The sequence below is a fragment of the Sceloporus occidentalis genome, unplaced genomic scaffold, assembly GCF_023333645.1.
Source record: "Sceloporus occidentalis isolate IW3139 unplaced genomic scaffold, rSceOcc1.0.p SCAF_5, whole genome shotgun sequence".
Classification (NCBI taxonomy): Eukaryota; Metazoa; Chordata; class Lepidosauria; order Squamata; family Phrynosomatidae; genus Sceloporus; species Sceloporus occidentalis.
The window spans coordinates 74843671-74863174 of record NW_028316985.1 but is presented as its reverse complement, the minus strand read 5'-3'; the positions used below and the strand labels follow the sequence as shown (position 1 = coordinate 74863174).

The following is a 19504-nucleotide window of genomic DNA, read 5'->3' as shown; positions in this document are numbered from 1 at the left end:
AGAACTCAGTTTAGTGTTAACTGTGATATATCCAGCATACCTTATAGTCCTCAACACAATAATTATTATTATATATGTTAACATAAAAATGTAGAGCCAATGCTGTATAGATCATGTTTAGATATGCACACCAAAGTCAATGTCACTGGAATCTAGCTTTTTGATTCAAATACTACAGACAGAACTTCCAAAAGCAACTAATTCCCACTGAACCCGTAAGAGAAATACAACTGTAACACAGAGCCCAAACTCTTCCATAAAAGTACAAAACTTACAAATCATTAAATTTATCCAATGATACATCTGGCGTGAAGACATCCAGTAATCCAATTACCTATGAAAGAGGGAGGAAAGACACATTAGGAAAGGAAGACCATCATTTTACAGTCTTTCTACCTGCCCTGCCTAGGCATGGGGGAGCACTCAACTGCTATTATTCACAGAAGAAATATTAGTAAATGAATCCAGGGCAAGGGATAGGAAAGTCCAGAAAATCTCAAAGTCAGCTCCCAGCAGACCTCAACTACAATGGCCAGTGATATGAGATTATGGGAGTTGTATTCCAAAACACCTGGAGGGCCAAATGTTCTTCAGGCCTGGGGTAGGGGCTAGACAAGTAGTGGTGCATCAGTAATGTTACATGTAATGTTAAGGAGTGACATAATAGTCATGTTTAAATATTTGAAGGGATAAACATTAACAACCCAAGTTATGTAGACGACATAATACTATTCAATTAATCAATCAATCATTTTATTGCAGTCAATGACCATATTAAAGACACAGTACTACTAGCAGAAACCACCAAGGAGCAAGGTTAAGTAAGCCAGCACCATATTAGGCTTAATGCTGAACGTTAAGAAAACAAAAACAAAGAACATGGAAGATCTAGATAACAAAAAAATTTAAATAGTCAAAGAGTTCCCACACCTTGGATCAAATATTGACCAGAGCAGAAACTACAATCAGGAAATCAGAAGAAGAGCAGGGCTAGAAAGGGCAGCTATAAAAGAACTAGACAAGGTCATAAACTGCAAAGATATAACTATACATTAGTCATTCTATTCCCTATCACGATGTACAGATGTGAGAGCTGCAGAGTGAAGAGAGTGAGAAGTGGTGCTGGAGAAGAATGCTAAGGATATCATGGGTGGCCAAGAAGACAAACAAATGGGTTCTAGAACAGATCAAGCCTGAACTCTCCCTAGACTAAATTGAATTAAATCAAGACTGCTGTATTTTGGCTACATCATGAGAAGGTGTAATTAATTAGAAAGAGAATGATGCTGGAAAAGGTAGAGGACAGTTGAAAGAGAGGAAGATCCCACACCAGATGATTAGACTCGATCAGGCAGGCCATGAGCCTGAGCCTGAAAGACCTGAGCAGGGCAGTTACTGTATTTTCTGGCGTATAAGACTACTTTTTAACCCAGGAAAATCTTCTCAAAAGTTGGGGGTCATCTTATATGCCGGGTGTCATCTTATAGGGCAGGTGCTGAAACTCCTGAGCCAGACTGGAGAATCTGTGGTCGCTGCATATAGTGGGGGGAGCTCAAAAATGGCCGCGGATGCATCCCCGCTGTATGCGGTGATCGTATGAAAGCAGCCACTCTGATAGTCTTGGAGACAGGGAGGGCTGGGCAGACAGGGAGAGCTGACCAGTCCAAGCAGGCTTTGTATACAAGGTTTCCTGCTAACTACCTGCATGTCATAAGCATTTGAATTAAAATTTCCATATTGAAATCAAATCTGATTTTTTAAAATTTTTATTTGGTGTGCGTTGGAAGAGGGGTAGTCTTATATGGGGAGTATATCCCAAACTCCATATTTTAACTGGAAAAGTTGGGGGTCGTCTTATACGCCCAGTCATCTTATACGCTGGAAAATATGGTAAGGACAGGGGATATTGGAAATGTCTCACCCACAGGGTCACCATGAGTCAAGGTTGACTCATGGGCAGTTAACAACAATAACAACAACAACAAGCTTGTTTTCTGCTGCTCCAGAGACTACGACATAGAGCAATGGATTGAAGCTACAGGAAAAGAGATTCCACCTAAACATTAGGAAGAACATTCTGACAGTAAGACCAATAGTGGAACACATGGAATGGTTTGCTTGTTTGTTTATTGTATAAGAAGCTACTGATGTATGTGTGGTGGAGGAAAAGGCAAGCCATTGTGTTTGAATGTAGTACCAAAAATGGTTTAGCCTAGGGCTCATCAGCTGTCCCCTCTGATCTCCTTTTCTGGTGTGGTCATGAGGCGATTAGAGATATTTGCTTCCAATTTTAGCTAACTGTAATTCAGCATTATGGTTGAACTAAAATAAAATATAGTTAGACTTAACTATGGTCTACTGAAACAAACCAACTTCAAACCAATTGTTGGAAGTTATTGTTTTTAAAAAAAAAATCATAGTTAAGATTAACCACATTTAACATCTCTGCATAATGCTAAACTTCAGTTCACAGAAAACAGGAGTGAAAGCTTCTGATCTGCACTTTGTGGCCGTGCTGGAAGTGGAGAACAGAGGCTTATTAATTCCACAAAACATTAAAACAGTATTTCAGCATAGTGATTTCCAATCACAAATTGCCAGACTTTATTGGACTATAGCTCCCAGAATCTCTGCCCATCAATCAGGCTGTGTGGGATCTTTAAGAACGAAAGTCCACCAATATCTAAATATCCAAACTATTCATTATGTCTGAAACATACTATTGTTTTCCAAGATCTGTGATTAATTTTGGGCTATTCCCTAGTTAGTGAAGGGAGGCTCAGGGGCTGTACAGACCATCCCTTTTACAGCCAGATCAGGGCTGCGGCGACCACATGCCACACCCCTGACTGGCCTTTGCTAGGCGCAAAAAGGAGCTGCAAAAAGTGACTCCTTTTTGCACCCAGCAAAGGGCATGATAGCTGCGGCCCCGCAGCTTTACAGCGCTCCTTTGGCGCTGCATCATGTGGACACAGAGCCAGAGGAGTGCTGTAACGCTGCATGCCGTGTGGTGCAGTGCACAGCATCACAACACCCTGCAGCGGAGCTAGGGCATGCATCATATGGATGCCACACTCCAACTCCGCCGCCAGGCCAGCCTTTCCCAGCAGTATGCATAGCCCCTCAGATGTTTCCCTCCTTGCCACCAGCAAGTGAAAACATACTTATTCCAAGAACTGACTGCAATGTGCTCTTATCGGTGTGTTATTTTGTTGTCTTTTATTTCCCACCTTAACAAATTTCGTAATGGTTTTAATTCCATAGGATATTTTTGGAATTGTATATATTTTTACTGATGTTTCTATATGTTTTTATTTTGTTCTGGTTTTAATATTCTCTAAGGCACCTTGAGACCCAACTCTGGGGAAAAAACAAGATATAACCGAAAATAAATAGTAGCAGTAGTAATAGCAGCAGCAGCAGTAAAGCAGAGAGAGATGAGAAGAGTGTTGTATAAAAATCATGTCTAATGGAAAAGGCAAAGTAAAAAACAAACAAACATCTGAGAACACCTGATTTTCTTAACACAATATTGCTGTATTTTAGGTAACATAGCCAAGATCCAATGGTGCTCCAACATTAGTAGAACTGGGACTTTCTTTTCTTCCTCCTCACTAAAGTATTCCATGATACAAAATATGTATGTGTCTTCAAGTTGCCTATTGACTTACAACAACCCTATGAATTTAACCAAGGTTAACAAGAGGGAAGGGGTGATTGTGGATTCTGACAGAAGCAGTGAGATTCACCCTGAATATATTTGTGGATCCTGCCTATTTATCTGCACTTGCATACACCTTGGGCATACTTATCTGAAGGCTAATACAGTATATTTATACATAGCAAGGGCTTATTTTGAGGTAAAATATGCTGTGCCAACTGCACTCACAGATTCTGAATAAATGGGTATATAATGAAGGCATTTCTCTCATGTTTTAAGCAATTTATCCTTGGGTGTTATGCATTAAAGATCAGTAGAAGATAGAAGGCAAGTAGTTCTGGCAGTCATGGATCATCGTAAATATTTTTGCATATAAAAGGCACCCCAGTTGTTGTTATTAAATCTCATAACATGTCCAGTTTATCCATGTGTCATTTAAGTTTTGTATATGTGCATGTTTTAAATAGAACTGTAAAGCTGAAAGGAACTTAAAGAGTCGTGCAGTTCAGTCTTTTACCACCTTTTTTTCTGTTCTTTTGTTTCTCATTTCTATGGTTCTTGAGGCATTACTGTGACCACTTATTTCAAATTTATCTTGAAATGTTGCAATCCACTTGCTCCTGCTTAAAATTGGAAAGCTACTGTTTTGGACTAAAATTACTATACTCCTCCTCCATAGACACCACGACAAGCCTGTCACACTTTAATATCAAGAGGAAACAGGACCCACAGCAATGACTGAGCACCCTCAGACATATACAATTCTATTCAAACAGCTCCTAAATTCTACTGCTTTTATTAATCCATTATCAACTACAAGCTCAATGACCTTTTTCTAGTTCTGTTTTTCCATTAGTCAGAAAAGACTATTCTAGAATAATTAAATCAGGGAAGGAGAAGCTGTGAACCTCTGCTAATATTAAGCTTCAGCTCTCATCAGCCCCTACCAGCCTGGCCAATGATGTGGCACATGAACACTTTCACTCTACTTAACTATAGCAGTATCATTCCACTTTCACTGCCATGAAAAATCTGGGACTTGTAATTTGGTGTATCACTAGAACTCTCTGTCTGAGGATGCTAAATAACCTCTGTAATGTGCAAATCCTAGGATTTCCTAGGACATTGCTATGGCAACCTCATAGCACCATTACTGGGTAGTGTAAAAAAGCCCACAAGGAGGCTAGTAATTCATTAACAACTAGAGGACAAAATCTCCCTCACCCTTCACTTAAATTGTAGCGTGACTGGCTGTGTGGATAATTCTGAATCTAAACACTAAGCATGATCTTGAGAAGATAACACTGATTTATCATCACAGTGGTGTCTGCAAATTGGAAAACATGTTCTTTTCAATTAAGTGTTCTGTTACAGGCTTTTCAAAACAGCATGTCATTTTGAGTTTACTGTTTCATGCAAAACAATATATTCTATAGTAATTAACAGTAAGCTATTTGTGATCAAGTATTTGCCAAGATCCCAAGCAGCTGAAATTCCTCAAACACAACAGCGGGTTGCAATTCTACTTACATGAGAATACATCCCACTGAATTTAGTAGCATTTTTTTCAAACTCAACCTTTACAGGACTCAGTTGTGATGCTACTGATTCTTGTGGATTGAACCCACTGCTATAAGTGAAGGCAGTTCAGAAGGGCTGAAGAGACCACAGCCACCTCTTTCTTTGCCGGATCGGGGCCGCAGCAACTACATGCTGCAGCCCTGATCTGGCATTTTTGTGGGGGCACCTTCTGGCACTCCTTTTGGTGCTGCGTCATCTGGGCACCAAAGGAGCACCGTGACGCTGCCCACTGTGCGGTCAGGTGCACACGCCACACCCCCACTCTGCCCCGAGGCCAGTGTATAATGCCGGTCTGTACAGGCTGTGACTCTGAAAAGAATCCAATTGTTAGCCTGTCTTCTTCCCTCTCATTCTTTGGTTGCTCTACCAAAAAAGAAGCACATGCAATCTGTCTTCTTCAGGACACAGTATCTTCATACATGGGAAGCCCTCCCTTACCTGGCAGGTTAGGGACTGGAGCATATCAGAAAGTGGAATTGGTTGAAAAGTGGATCCCTGATTTCTTTAGCTTGCAAATGCATTTTGACCACCAAAAAATGTAAATAGCACACTATATATCATATAAGAATGCATTCAAAAGCCAAATAACTCTGTGTGTTTGTGTATGTATTTGTTGTTGTGTGCCTTCAAGGCATTTCTAACTTATGGCGACCCTAAGGTGAACCTATCATGGGGGTTTCTTGGCATGTTTCTTCAGAGGGGTTTGCCACTGCCATCCTCTGAGGTTGAGAAAGTGTGACTTACCCAAGGTGGATTTACATTGCTGAACTTTACAAAATTAAAGTAAAAAGCTTACTTTTAATCTCATGCTCTCAGTATATTACTGTATGCTGCATACGAGAGTGTATTGTAAAGTAATAATTATCACCGAGAAGTTATTATGGTATATTGATGAAATTTTGTCAGTGTCATCACTGATCCCTAAGTGCATAGTGTTGAGAAAATCAACTCATTGTGCCCTTTATTTTTGTTACAGGTTGTGTCAGAAGTGACAAGAGTCACTTAGAGACGATTGAGGTTCTCAGCATGTAAAGTTCCTGCATTTGAAGGATAACAGTGTCTGGCAAATTCATGATAAGATGATGGTAATTTATGGAAATGATTGCCCATCTTATGACACTATTGTGAGGTGGAAAAGGAATTTCCAGTCTGGTCACATGTCCCTCACAGATGACCCAAGACCTGGAAGACCATTGATGGACGATGCAGCCACAGTGAAGAAAGTGGAGTGTTTAATTTTGGAAGACAGACAAGCAACCATGCAAATGACCATGAATAAAACTGGTCTCAGTTATGGTATTGCGTGGAAAACTATTCATGATGAACTGCACATGTCTAAGGTGTCTGCACACCGGGTTCCACATTTGCTAAACCATTTCCAGAAACAAACATGGCGTGACATTTCAAGACAGATGTTGACACTGTTGGAACAGAATGAAGAGGATTTGTTTGGTCGTCTGGTAACCATGGATGAATCTTGGATCTATTAGTATGATCCAGAGAGCAAAACCATGAACATGGAGTGGAAGCATGCCGATTCCCCTCCCCTCAAAAAGACAAAGGTGCAAAAGTCAGCAGGGAAGTTCATGCTTTCAGTTTTTTGGGACCATCGTGGAGTCATTCTCACAGATTACCTTGCAAAGGAACAAACCATCAATGGCACATACTACTGCAATCTTCTGGACAAGTTGTGAGATGCTCTGAAAAAGAAACACCGCAGTATGCTCTCCAGAGGCATTTGTCTCCTAGCTGACAATGCACCAGCTCACTCATCTCAAGTTGCAGTTAACAAAGAAAAGATATGTGGCTTTCAGATTTTGCAGCATTTGCCTTATTCTCCTGACCTCGCACCTAGTGACTTTTTCTTGTTCCCAGAAATGAAAAATCCATTGTGTTGCCAATTTGACAACACAAATGACATCATTCATGAAGTGGAAGAGTACTTTAAGGAGCAATCTGCAAACTTCTACAATAAAGGTATTTGAAAGGTCACGAAACACTGGGGAAAATGTATAAATCTGGATGGTGACTACATAAGGAAAAGTTAGCAGCTACAAATCAGAACAAACTTTCTGTCCATTTTTAAAGGTGATAAATAAAACTTTATGATTACTTCCTCGTATATATAATGTATACTGTATTGTAAGTGTAAACACTTTACAGTAATATTGTAGGACATGCACAACAAAAATCTCAAAATCTCATAGACTGAATCTACAGTGGGCCCTCCCCTTATGCGGGAGATCTGTTCCGGTTCCCTCCATGTAAGGGGAAATCCGCATATGCTCACATCCCATTGGAAACAATGGGGTGCATGCACACGGCGGTGTGGCACCATAGGCGCGTGTGCCATTGTCTTCATTGCTGTGCAGCTTCCGTGTACACTGGAAACCATGTATAGTGCACTCGTCTATGGTGCGGGTGCACTGTAGATTGAAGGAGCAAAGATGGTTCACAATGACAGAAGGGGGGAGGCACCAAGAAGTGCTCACTCAATCACACATGAGCCTCCTAAGTCAGCTTGCTACTTTTTCCTCCTCCCAGCTTGCTTTGCAAGCAGCAGATGCATGCATACATGCAAGCAATCCAAAGTGAGCCGTCATAGGAAGAAGAACAGATGGCATTCTGCTATTTCCACACTTGCAAATTACATGGGTAGGTTCCATTAATTCAAGGACGGGGTACGCTCTTTCCATAGACAAGCCTTGCAACTGCATGTGCACATGAGCAGTCCCAAGCAATTGTCGTAGGCAGGAAGAACTAACAAAAGAATGGGTTCCTCATCAGATTAATCAGGGCTGGGGAGTCGTGGTGATGTGGGGGTTACTCCTTGCCCGATTCCGGAGTAAGATATTTTTTCTTAATGTTACTCCTACTCCTGTAAAAGCCTCTTACTCCTTACTCCTACTTCTGCTCCCTAGCCCTGGTTGCTTTGCAAGGCTGGTGTGTGTGTGTGTGTGTGTGTAAGTGTCTCTCTTTGCCTCCCAGTCCCTTCCCCGGTGCAATTTAATAAAATTGTTTTTTGGTACAATTATTGTACAATATAATAACAGGGATAAGAAGTAACAAATATATTTTGTTACTTCTTGTTCCTACCCCTACTCCTGTAAAAACCTCTTACTCCTTTACTTCTTACTCCGACTCCTCAGCCCTGAAATTTATTTATTTATTTATTTATTTATTTATTTAGGTATTTATATCCCGCCCTTCAGCCCTAATGGCTCTCAGGGCGGCTTACAATATTATTTTTAATCAGACATTAATGCAACTTGTCTGTAATTTGTAAGTATGTAAAGAGCAAGTCAGCAGAAAGCGAGTAGTCAAAAGGTAGGGAAAGGCTGTATGTTTTCCTTACATAAACATGCCTGGAAAGGGGAGGAAAACCATGTGTCCAATATATTCAATCATACCTCTTCAATGCCATCTGCATCTCCGCAGGTATTAGCCTCTTTCTTTTAACATGTTCTAAATTACTGCTCATCTCCCCTGAGATGTCAAAAAGCCTGTTAAACTATCAACTTAAATTAAACTCACACCCATTCTGCTAAATCTCCAACCTGTTTACTGTTCTACAGAATACAGTCCTCATAATGTTTTTATCCTCTGCACATGCATTCACATGAAAATACACCACAATCATAGGAACTGCTACCAGCCACATCCATCTTTTCTCAAATAGCTTGGATCCTAAAAAGAAGGAAGGAAATTCACAGAAGGAAAGCCCTCATTCCTTATGATGACAAAATTAAGGGTAGCTATTGGTAGAAATATGAAAATATTCACAAACACTTATGTTTACTTAAGAAGAAACAAAAGTATGAGAATGTGTTGGTAAGAGGATCAGCAACTCTTGGACATTTTATAGCCATGTCTTAGTAACACTGTACAAGAGATAATAAGGAAAGGGAAAGAGGTTTACTGGTCTTAGTACTCACATTTTCATGCTTCATGTGTTTGAGGAGCCGCAATTCTCGGTAGGCTCGTTTGGCAAAAAGCTCTGATTGAAATGGACGATACAACTTCTTGATAGCCACTTTAGTTCCATTTTTCCTGTCAGTAGCTGAGCTTAAAGGAAATGGAAACAGAAATTCTGTAAATTACAGCTAGGCAGAAGGGTTACGTTTCTTGGGAAAGGGACAATGTGTTCAATGGTTAGGACCAAAGAGCAGCAACCAGGCAACAATGGCTGGCAAAAATCAGCTTCTGGCTCCACAACTTTGGCCAAACAGAGGAGTGTGTGTGTGTTTCAATGTGATACTATGTGTAATTGAAAAAGGATGAATGAATCTACATCTCAGCTCGATTTATGCAGGCATAATATCAATAAAATAAAAGTAGTTTTTTCACAGCAGAGAAAGGCAGAGTACAGCCAGTTACAGAACTGCATTACAAGTGCATTACAACAGGTCTTTCCCATCACCTGATCCCTGAATAATTGAAGATGCCTAGAACAGAAGCCAGGATCTTCTGCATGCAAAGCATGCATTTTACTAATCAGTTAAATCTCTCCCCCAAAAATGTTTAACCATGATATCCCCTTGTCCCTAGTATAGTGTTTCAGACTATACTGTAAACCAGGCCTCCACAAGATATGGCCTGGTAGCTGCATTCAGTCCACCAAAGGATTTCAGGTGGCCCATGAGGACGTGGAATGATTTGAAGGCACCTCTGCTGCTCAGCCTTCACCTGAGGAGAAGGCCAGGCAGTGGAGGAGGAGGTTGGGCAAATGCTTGCTGAGCAACGCTCCTCCACCATCTGACTTTCTCCTGAGGAGGAGGATGGGCAGAGAGGAGGAGGAGGAGGAGGAGGAGGAGGACAGGCAAATACTTCTCCTACAAAGCTCCTCTGCAGCTTGGAGAAGGCCAGGTGAAAGATGGGAATGGGCAAACTTTTGCAATGCTCCTCCACTGCTCAGCATTCTCTTGAGAAAAGGGCCAGACAGAGGAGGAGGAGAAAGATGGAATTAATATTAATATTTAATTAAAACCTATCTGTGCCCTGAAGAAGTTAACCTATTTTGATTTTGGCCCCTTCTTATCGCCAAGTTGTGCAGGTCTGCTGTAAACCATTAAACTAAACAAGCTATAAGTTAGTGGAGGGTGGGGGGATAAGATATATCAAGCTCATAAAGCCTAAAGATACAATGGAAGATATAGTATATAATACTATACCTTAGGTATTATACAGTGGTGCCTCTGCATACGCGGGGCGGAAGGGACGGTGCGTCCCATTCAATTGAATGGGCGTGCGCACCCGTTGTGCCTCGCGCGACCCCGCGCACGAGCCCCATTGAAAACAATGGGGCTCGAGCATAGGCAGATTTTTTTATACGCGGAAGGATCCGGAACGGATCCCCCGCGTATAATAAGGTTCCTCTGTATATGCAAAAGTTGGAAGCAAAGAAGAATAAAAAACAGCAGGCAATTGTGATTTAGGCAAAAGAAATGGAGCAGACAAGCATCTGATAGATTTTTGTGAAACCAACAACCTATTCATTGCAAACACATTTTTCATATAACCAGAAAGAAAGCTATACATATGGACATCACCAGAGGGCCAACACAAAAACCAAATAGGTTATATAATCGGAGGTAAAAGATGGTGAAATTCCATACTGGTGGCCAAGACTAGACAAGGCACCAACTGTGGGTCAGATCACGAACTACTCATATCAAAAATAAGAGTAAAATTCAAGAAGAAAACAAAACCAGTCATCATACCAAAATATGATCTAAACAATATCTCATCAAAATTTATTGACAATATAAGGAACAGATTTGTGCTACTGAGCATAATAGACTGAGAACCAAAAGAAGTCTGGTCTGAACCCAGGGAAATAATAAAAGGAGAATGTACACAGACACTCTCAGCAGACAAAAAGAGAGAAGAAACCATGGATGATGGATAAAATGCTACAAGTAAGAAAGGAAAGGAAAGAAGCAACAAAAAAAGGTGAGGGGGCGCGGGAAAGATAGGAACAAACTAAGAACCATGAATGCAACAGCACAACAGCTAATGTGAAAAGATAAAACTACTATGACAATCAATGCAAAGAAAAGATGGTGGATGCAATACACAAAAGTTCATAAACTTCAAGAAAAGTTATGTAAAAGAAAGGATAAAATGAATGACATGTGTAACAAAGAGCCATATGAAGATGAACCCCAAATTCTAAAGAATGAGGTGGAAGCTGCAATAAGGGAAATGGTGAAAAAGAAATCACCAAGAACAGATGATATCCCAATCAAACTGCTGCAGTCCACACTGACAGAGTCAACTACAATGCTAACCAACATATGTCAACAGATATGGAAAACAAAACGATGGCCAACAGATTGGAAATGATCAACAAAAAACAATGTTAGGAAAGGTGGAGGAAAGTAGAAAGAGAGGAAGGCCACTTGCTAAATGAATGGACTCTATTTTTGGACGATCTGTCCCACGCCTATGCTGCCCCCCACAAAGCCCCCTCAAAGAGTTTTTCAGGGTTTTCCATTGAAATGTACTGATTGACTGAGAGGGAATTGGATCTCTGATGTACTAATATTGCCCAGTCCTGGTGTACAGAAAATTAAACTACAGATGGATGGACAATCAAGTTAGCATAAGGCAGCTTTTATGTAAATTCATGGCCCCAAACCTTTGGTAAATGAAGATCTTCAAGAGTCCCTCACACTACTTGAGTTGAGACTGATGTTATTAGTCTAAATGCCAGAATTTTCTGACAAATTATCTATGGTGTGATCTCTACTTCCCTTTGATGTCTTATGAATAAACTAAAATGGTTATCCCTGCTTTTACAGTAAGGTGTGCCACAAAACATGCATAAAAATAGCAGAGAGTAAAAACACCTGGAATGCAAAATATGGCAGCCCAAAGGGCACTCCTAGAACATGTCAACATATGGAAAGGTCCAGTGACAAGGCAGTAGACATGGCTAAACAAACAACAAATTGTGTACACTGACAAAAATTAAAACTTTTGTAGAGTATATCCATTTAATTTCAAATCATTTATTTTATTCATATAGAATCGATTCACATTCAACTTTTAACATGATGGAATCCCTAACTGAAGTCATTTTACAAGCACATAAACACAAAAATTAGAAAACTCATTCCTCTCAGTGGATTCATTGCTTAAAATGTTATAAGGATAACTATTTCTATATTAATTCATCCATAAGCTTCTCAAGAGATCCTTTCCCCCCTCGTTTGTCACAAAACAGAAATGACAAGCACAAAGAGGGAAGAAAAGAATAGATATAGGCAAACTGCAAATTGTAAAGGACTACATCTCTCTAAGTGAGTGTGACTTGTTGAATGTCACACAGTAGGTTTCCACTGCTGAGCAAGAATTCGAACCCTTGGCTTCAGAGTCATAGTTCAATGCTCAAACCATTACACCATACTGGCTCCCTTAGTGTTTACAAAAATACATGTTTGATTCTAACTAAAGACTTGTGGACAAAACTCTGAAGAATTGCTGCTGGTCAGTGGGGGCTTGGGACAGGAACCTCAGCTCCATAGGCTTAACTTGTCTTGCAGAGGTGCAGTGACTCCCTGCCAAAGCTCCACATCTCCTGGTTGATAGGAAGAGGAGTCTTCACTATCTCCAGTCAGTGGTCAGAGGGAGGAGGAATTCCTTTTCTTAGTCTCAACTGGTGTTTCCAAAAGCCAACAGGTTTAGGGTTCAGGCAGCACCCAAAGGCACCAGCTAAGAACACATCACTCCTTTACTTTGTGAACCTGTGAAGGGGGATAAAAAACAAGGTTGGGTCTCAAAGGCTCCACCTGGCATGGGATCTGATTACATCAATGGCTGAAGCCAAGCCCATTGACATCCTTTGGCCTCCATCAGATGGGTAAGGCTATCTGGACACCACTCCAAAGTAGTTCCTAGTTCCTGTTGAAGTCAAAATTGAACTAGTTGGAACTCAGTATTGAGAAGCACAATAGGTTATGCTATACTGTTGCACTCCTGTTTTGCTTAATAGACTTTGCAGAAGCAACCAGTTGGCTACTGCGGGAACAGAATGCTGCAATAGATGGACCTTGGGTTTGATCCAGTATGGGTCTTTTTATCTTCTTAATGTTCCTTTATTAAATCAGTATTCATTATGTGATCCTTTAAGTTATTTGGTCCCACCATTCAGGAAACACCTTTGCAAGACAGGTTATAATAAAAATTGAAAGGCAGAGCAAGACAAAACAAAAACACATCTGAATATAACTGTCTGCATATGTATGTCAGGGGTGACCAAAATATTTAACTACCCAAAGCAAAGCAGCAAATAGCACCTTCCCCACAGATTTAAATCTACCTAAAGGTAGCCAAACCAAGTTGGCACATGAAACAGAAAACTCCCAAAACACCTCTTCCTCTTGTGGCCGTAAAATTAGAATACCAACATACAATATTAAATAACAAACCATTTGTTGGCTTGTTGGCAGGCCTACCAAGTTGATTTTAAGCTATGAATTTTAAATCAGTATATTTTAAGCTGGATGGTTTTAATATGCAATGGTCATTTTACTCTTATGTTTACATGTTTTAATTTATGTGTTTGATGGGCAGTTATATACTGTATTTTAATCTATGTTACACCCCACCTCAACTTGGTAAGAGGTGGGTATGCAGCAATATATTATTACAGTTAGCCCTCCATATTCACACATTCTTTATCCATGGATTCAATCATCCATGGCTTGATAATCATTTAAAATATATATAAATTCTAAAAAAATAAATCTTGATTTTGTCATTTTATATAAGGGATACCATTTTACTACACCATTGTATTAAATGGGACTTGAGCATCCATGGATTTTGTTATCTGTGGTGGAGTGTCCTGGAACTAAACCCCAGCAGATACCAAGGACCCACTACAATTACTGTTGTGGTTGATTATCATTATCATCATTATTATTTTCAGTATACTCAAATCTGCTTCATTCTACCTAATGGGTGGCCTGGCCTGGACAGATAGGCAGATATCACAGTGATTCTCTGTGGGACACAAGGAAATTAAGGAACTACCAAACTCTCCAGTTCAAAAGCATCTGAATGTATTAAAAAGAAGCGTATCTCTTCCAACCAGGCCCTTGTGTGCATCACTCCATATCTGACAGCTGTCATTCTCCTGTATTTTACTCTTGTCTGATCATTCACTGGCTCTAGGAGTGCTTTTGCTTCCACACTTTCAATCAGCAGAAGTATAGATTCATGAACACATATCCACACTCAGCTCCACAAGTGTCCTCCTTGACACTTAACTTGTGCAGGCAAGGCAGAAATCCAGCAGCTGAATTGCAGAAATGCAGGGGATTTGATCTATCATAACGTCAGAGAAAAGAAGCTGAAGAGCAAAACAACAGCAACACTCTAGTGAATGACTGGGAATCCATTCCCCATCAGGGAGCATTGCTTCCTCTTTTTCTCTCCAGCAGGAAGTCCTCAGCACTACAGTAAGCAAGGCAAAATAGTGAGTCACTTCCAGAAAAGCTTAAAGCAAGAGAATTTCGGGGAAGAGGGTGGGCTGCGGTGGGATGAAACATTGCCCTATTATTACTCCAAATATTTATTTCCCTGCACATGTTTCGATGCCCAGCACAATGTTTATGTTCACAGAACACTTCAACATCTGCATATATTCAAAGGAGCATTTCACTTCAAATGTGCATGTCTCTCTGTATTTAAAAAATTATGGGAATAATAGAGAGCCAGCATGGTGTAGTGCTTTGAGTGTTGGATGAAGAGGAAAGCAAAAGCAAACCTCTGAATAAGGAGATCTTGCAGCACCTTTGAGAATCAGAGAGCATTCACATTTACTTTTTTGTCCCAAGGAGATCTGGATCTCTGTAGTGATGCAATATTGGGTTGGTGTTCCCACTATCCCACTATGTTTTCCATTCCTTAATCTCTCTGTGGCATTTTAACCCAGTTGCCATTGAAGCAATTTAAATGGAGGCGCCTCCATTTCTAAGAATGATGCAGTGTAATCTGAATCGATTTGGTAGCGTACTCACGCTACCAAAGATGCGGATCGCTGCGGCTCTTAAAAAAAAAGATGCAGGAAAAAAATGGTATCAGATATATTGGATTAAGTAGGTTTAAATGGATTTTCTCTTCTATCCAGTTTAAACATGAGGCATAATAATATAGTTTGAGGTTTGGGTTATGACTCTGGAGATCAGGGTTCAATTCCACGCTGAAGCATAAAAAACCCCATTGCATGGCCTTGGACATGTCATAATCTCTCAGCCTCAGACGATGGCACTGACAAACTCGTTCTGAAGAAACTGACCAAGAAAACCCTATGATAGGGTCGCCATCAGTCCAAAATGGTTTGGAAGCACACAGAAATTAATTTCAGACTAACAAGGCTCCGTTTCTGAATTCTTCTTCTGTTTAATAATTTCACTTTCTTGCCTACCAGAGCCATTGCAGAAAACTCTGGAATAGGTTCACCTGAGAATCGCTTAAAGAGAGATGGTGTTAAGACACACAGCAATAATCAGATCATAAACTGGCTTGCACTTTCAAATCCCTGCTAGAGCATAAGAAAACCTAGTTGATGACCTTGGGCAAGTCCCACTCTCTCAGCCTCAGAGGATGGCAAGGGCAAACCTCCCTCCGAAGACACTGGGCAAGAAAACCCGATGATAGGGTCGGCATCAGTCCCAAATGACTTGGAAGCACACAACAACAACAACAACAACAACAACAACAATGTGGTAGAATTCAAAGACCTAGAAGTTTATCACATGAAGGGCGAACTGGTAAAATCCCATTCAGAAACGGGATTTTAAAATCTAGGTGTTGTTTGTCAGATGTGTTGGTGTGAAAGGGAAATAACATGAAAATAATCAAAATGGAAAACCTCTGTACCTTCGGAATTTAGCAAAAGTAAAAAGGAGCTGGTTTTGATGACTTTGCTTTGGGGTTATTTTTGCATTATTTCTTTTTCACACAAACATTGTCTGAAAAACATCCCACAAATGTGGGTTATTTTCAGTTGAAATTTAGTTTCTGCAAGGGATTCATCCCATGTGATAAACTACCCAGCTGTGTTAGTCTGGAAAAAGCAGTATGCAAAGGGATCTTGCAGTCCCTTGGAGACTAACTGAAGAGAGCATTTGATAGCATGAGCTTTCCTAAACACATCTGAGGAAGTAGGCTTCAGTCTACGAAAGTTCATGCTACCAACTTCTATCTTTTAGTTAAGTCTCCAAGGGGCTGCAAGATCCCTTTGCATAACAACAACAAAGGTTCACCTCTGGTAGACCAGATGTCCTAAGGGAGGCCAAGGACCCACAAGATGTAGGACATTTGAGGAAAATGTAGGGCATGACCAAATAAAAGCTAAAAACACACTCATATCAATATAAATCCATACTTCTCAGTCATGCTCAAAATGGGGAACATTTTGAAATTCTTCCTAGACAGAAAGTTAAAGCGTAGGGCATGTCCTGGAAAAGGAGGACGTCTGGTAGTGTCACCAAAAGCCAGAAGTTACTTGAAGGGTCACAGATCATAAATTCACTTTGAAAAATGGTTAGGAGACCTAACTTGCCAAACAAAAGCAACAAAACAAAAGCCACCCTCGAGTCCTCCTCCCAGGAGGGAGCAAAGTACTGGGTCCCAATTCCATGTCTCAACCTTCCCCAAGTTGTGGGAGACATGTGAGGCAATGGGGTCACTAGGGTTGGTGTCATGGTGTCACCTCCTCATTGACCCCCTCCCATTTCACACCATACAAATTCCTTAGCAATGCTTTTTTGTAGTAATGTTTCTCATAAATCGTAATTCCCATATACCACTGAATGTAATGCTAATTGTTCCGCTGTAAACAATGAGCAAAATCAAAATTGTACCTTCAAATTACAATATCATATGCACAACCTGAATACTTGACGATAAGTCGGTTTCATGTATAAGTCGAGGACAGGTTTGGGGGCCAAAATTATGAACTTTGATATGACCCGAGGATAAGTGGAGGGTAAAACTTAGGGGAACGTAACGAAGGATCTAAAGGATGAAGTAAAGGAAAACAATGCCAAAGAGCATGTAATAACTGTTTGTGCTCAAGGTCTGGATGGATGAGAGATGCTTCCATGACAGATTGCGCTCTTGTCTTTCACCAGGGGATGGTCCCTTTTTAAAAAACATGAGTTAAAGCTCAGTACTTACATTGACCCGTGGATAATTCGACCCAGGTTTTTGGGGTCAATGTTTAGACTAAAACTTCTAGACTTATACATGAGTCTGCACAGTGATGCTGTTAGAGAACATTTACAAGGAATAAAAATGTCAAAAAAAATCATTAAAATAATTATAAATTTGAATTTTGAAATTTTAATTTCAAATCATTCTTGGGCCACTCCTTTCTCCTCGCACCCACCCCACTCCCACCATCCCTTAAATCATTTTAAATGGAAGCCAATGAATGCCGCAGCCTGTTTCTGCCAAAAGGTAGGTGTTTGAGGACCTTTCAGGGTGTCACCTGGTGCGGTCCACACCTGTAGAGAAAAGGCAGATGTGGGTTAGGCTAGCAACAGCCAATCACGAGCCAGCTGACGGTAGCCAATGAAATGCTGGCTGGGAGGAGATAAAAACCCCATCTGTGACAGTAGGAAGGTTAGATAGGGCTTGGTCCTCAGAGTGTTAAGGTCTGGCTGCTGTGTCCAGAGAGGGCCAGCTTTTTGAGGGTTCCAGGGTAGGACTCTTAGGACTAAAGCCCAGAGAAAGAGGACTTAGTTCCTTTATAGAACTCTTAATGAGGGAAGGAGTTTTAGTGAAGAGATATCCTGACTGGCCAAAATACTAATTTGGTTTAGGGAACTATTCTTTTCTAAGGACAGTGCAAGTGTCCTTAAAGAGTGTGACACTGGAGTTTATCAGACAAGGGAAATTGGAAGTATAATCCAATGGCAATCTGAACGCAATCATGGGGTTTCACATTACTGTGTGATAGACTACCCCACACAATTTCAAGCAATGGGAAGTCAGTCCGAATGCAATTCGAATTCACATAAATTTGCTGAACTAGAAAATTCAGGTGACTGCGTTCTGGCCCCACTTTCTTTTCATTCGAAATGAAGAGAAATTCCTCCCATGTGACAAACTCCAGTGTGGAGATTTATAGAAGTCATCCCTAAGGAAGAAACCTTGCTGCCTGAAATAAGAAGCCCAAGTGCCTCTAACAACAACTGTTTGTTTACATTCATTTGAGTGACTTTTGTTAGAAACATCTGTGCCATAAAGTGTTGATCTTGTTTTGGGAAAAGCTTGCCTACATCTGAATTGGGCCCAGAAAGGAGAAGTTGTGAAGGAGGCGGAAGGACATCTCCTTCCCTCTTTCAGGGGGACAGAGTCCTCACCCCAAAGGAGGACAAGGCACGGCCAAAATGGAGGACCCTCCAGAGAAAATGGAGGACACACCTAACTAAAAAGCTCTAAACACTCCTAGAAAGCTATCCCCATGCTGCTTAGTCCAATGGAGCACACTTTTTGACATCCTTCCAGGACCGAAGGCTGGCATGTAGGACATGTCCTGGAAAAGGAGGACGGATCCAGCCGAGGCTGCCTCTAAATACAAAGGCGTGCTTAATAGTTCTGCTCCAAAGGGAAGAAATTTTGAAATCTCTCCTGGGCAGAAGGCTGAAATGTAGGACGCGTCCTGGGAAAGGAGGACGCCTGGCTGACTCACCAAACGGCCCCGTAGGCTCCGGAGCCCACCGCCTGGAGCTCCTGGTAGCGCTCCCTGACCTCCCAGAGGGTCTTGGTCAGCTCCTGGCGGTAGAAGCCCTGCTGCTGCTGCTGCTGCTGCGGGGAGGACATGGCCGCTCCGGCGCCTCCTCCTTCTTCTCCTCCTTCACAGCAACAGCAACAAGGCAGTTTCTCAGCAGCCTCGACACCCCTCCTGCCTTCCTCTCCCTCTCGTCTGGGCTTCACTCTCTTTTCACCAGCCTCTGTTTCTTTATCACTCCTCCTTCTCTTCTCTTCCTTTCCTTTCCTTCCCTCCCTCCCTCCTTCCTTTCCATTCACTCGGAGGAGGGGACCATGCCGCAGGCACTGCCTAGGAATGAAAGGAAAGGGACCAGGTCCACGGCAGGCTCCTTTCCGCTTCCTCTTCCGCTTCCTCCTCCTCCTCTTCTTCCTCATTCAGTTTTTTCCTCTTCTCCTTCTTCCTCCTCTTCTTCTTCCTCCTCTTCTGCCTCTTCCTCTTCTTCTTCCTCCTCTTCTTCTTCCTCCTCCTCT

General features: G+C 41.3%; 1 protein-coding gene across 2 annotated transcripts in view; it reads right to left on the bottom strand.

Moving 5' to 3' along the window:
- Nucleotides 1-19254, bottom strand: part of LOC149312330 (mitogen-activated protein kinase 12-like) — a 44728-nt gene extending 25474 nt beyond the window's left edge. For both annotated transcript variants that reach the window (XM_089524414.1, XM_089524415.1), the window contains exons 1-3: nt 18954-19254; nt 9178-9307; nt 276-334 (exon numbers count right to left, since the gene is read on the bottom strand). In XM_089524414.1, the coding sequence (XP_089380540.1) occupies nt 276-334; nt 9178-9307; nt 18954-19084 (320 nt within the window). In that variant the 5' untranslated portion in view covers nt 19085-19254. The remainder of the gene's footprint in view (nt 1-275; nt 335-9177; nt 9308-18953) is intronic.
- Nucleotides 19255-19504: the final 250 nt, after the last annotated feature.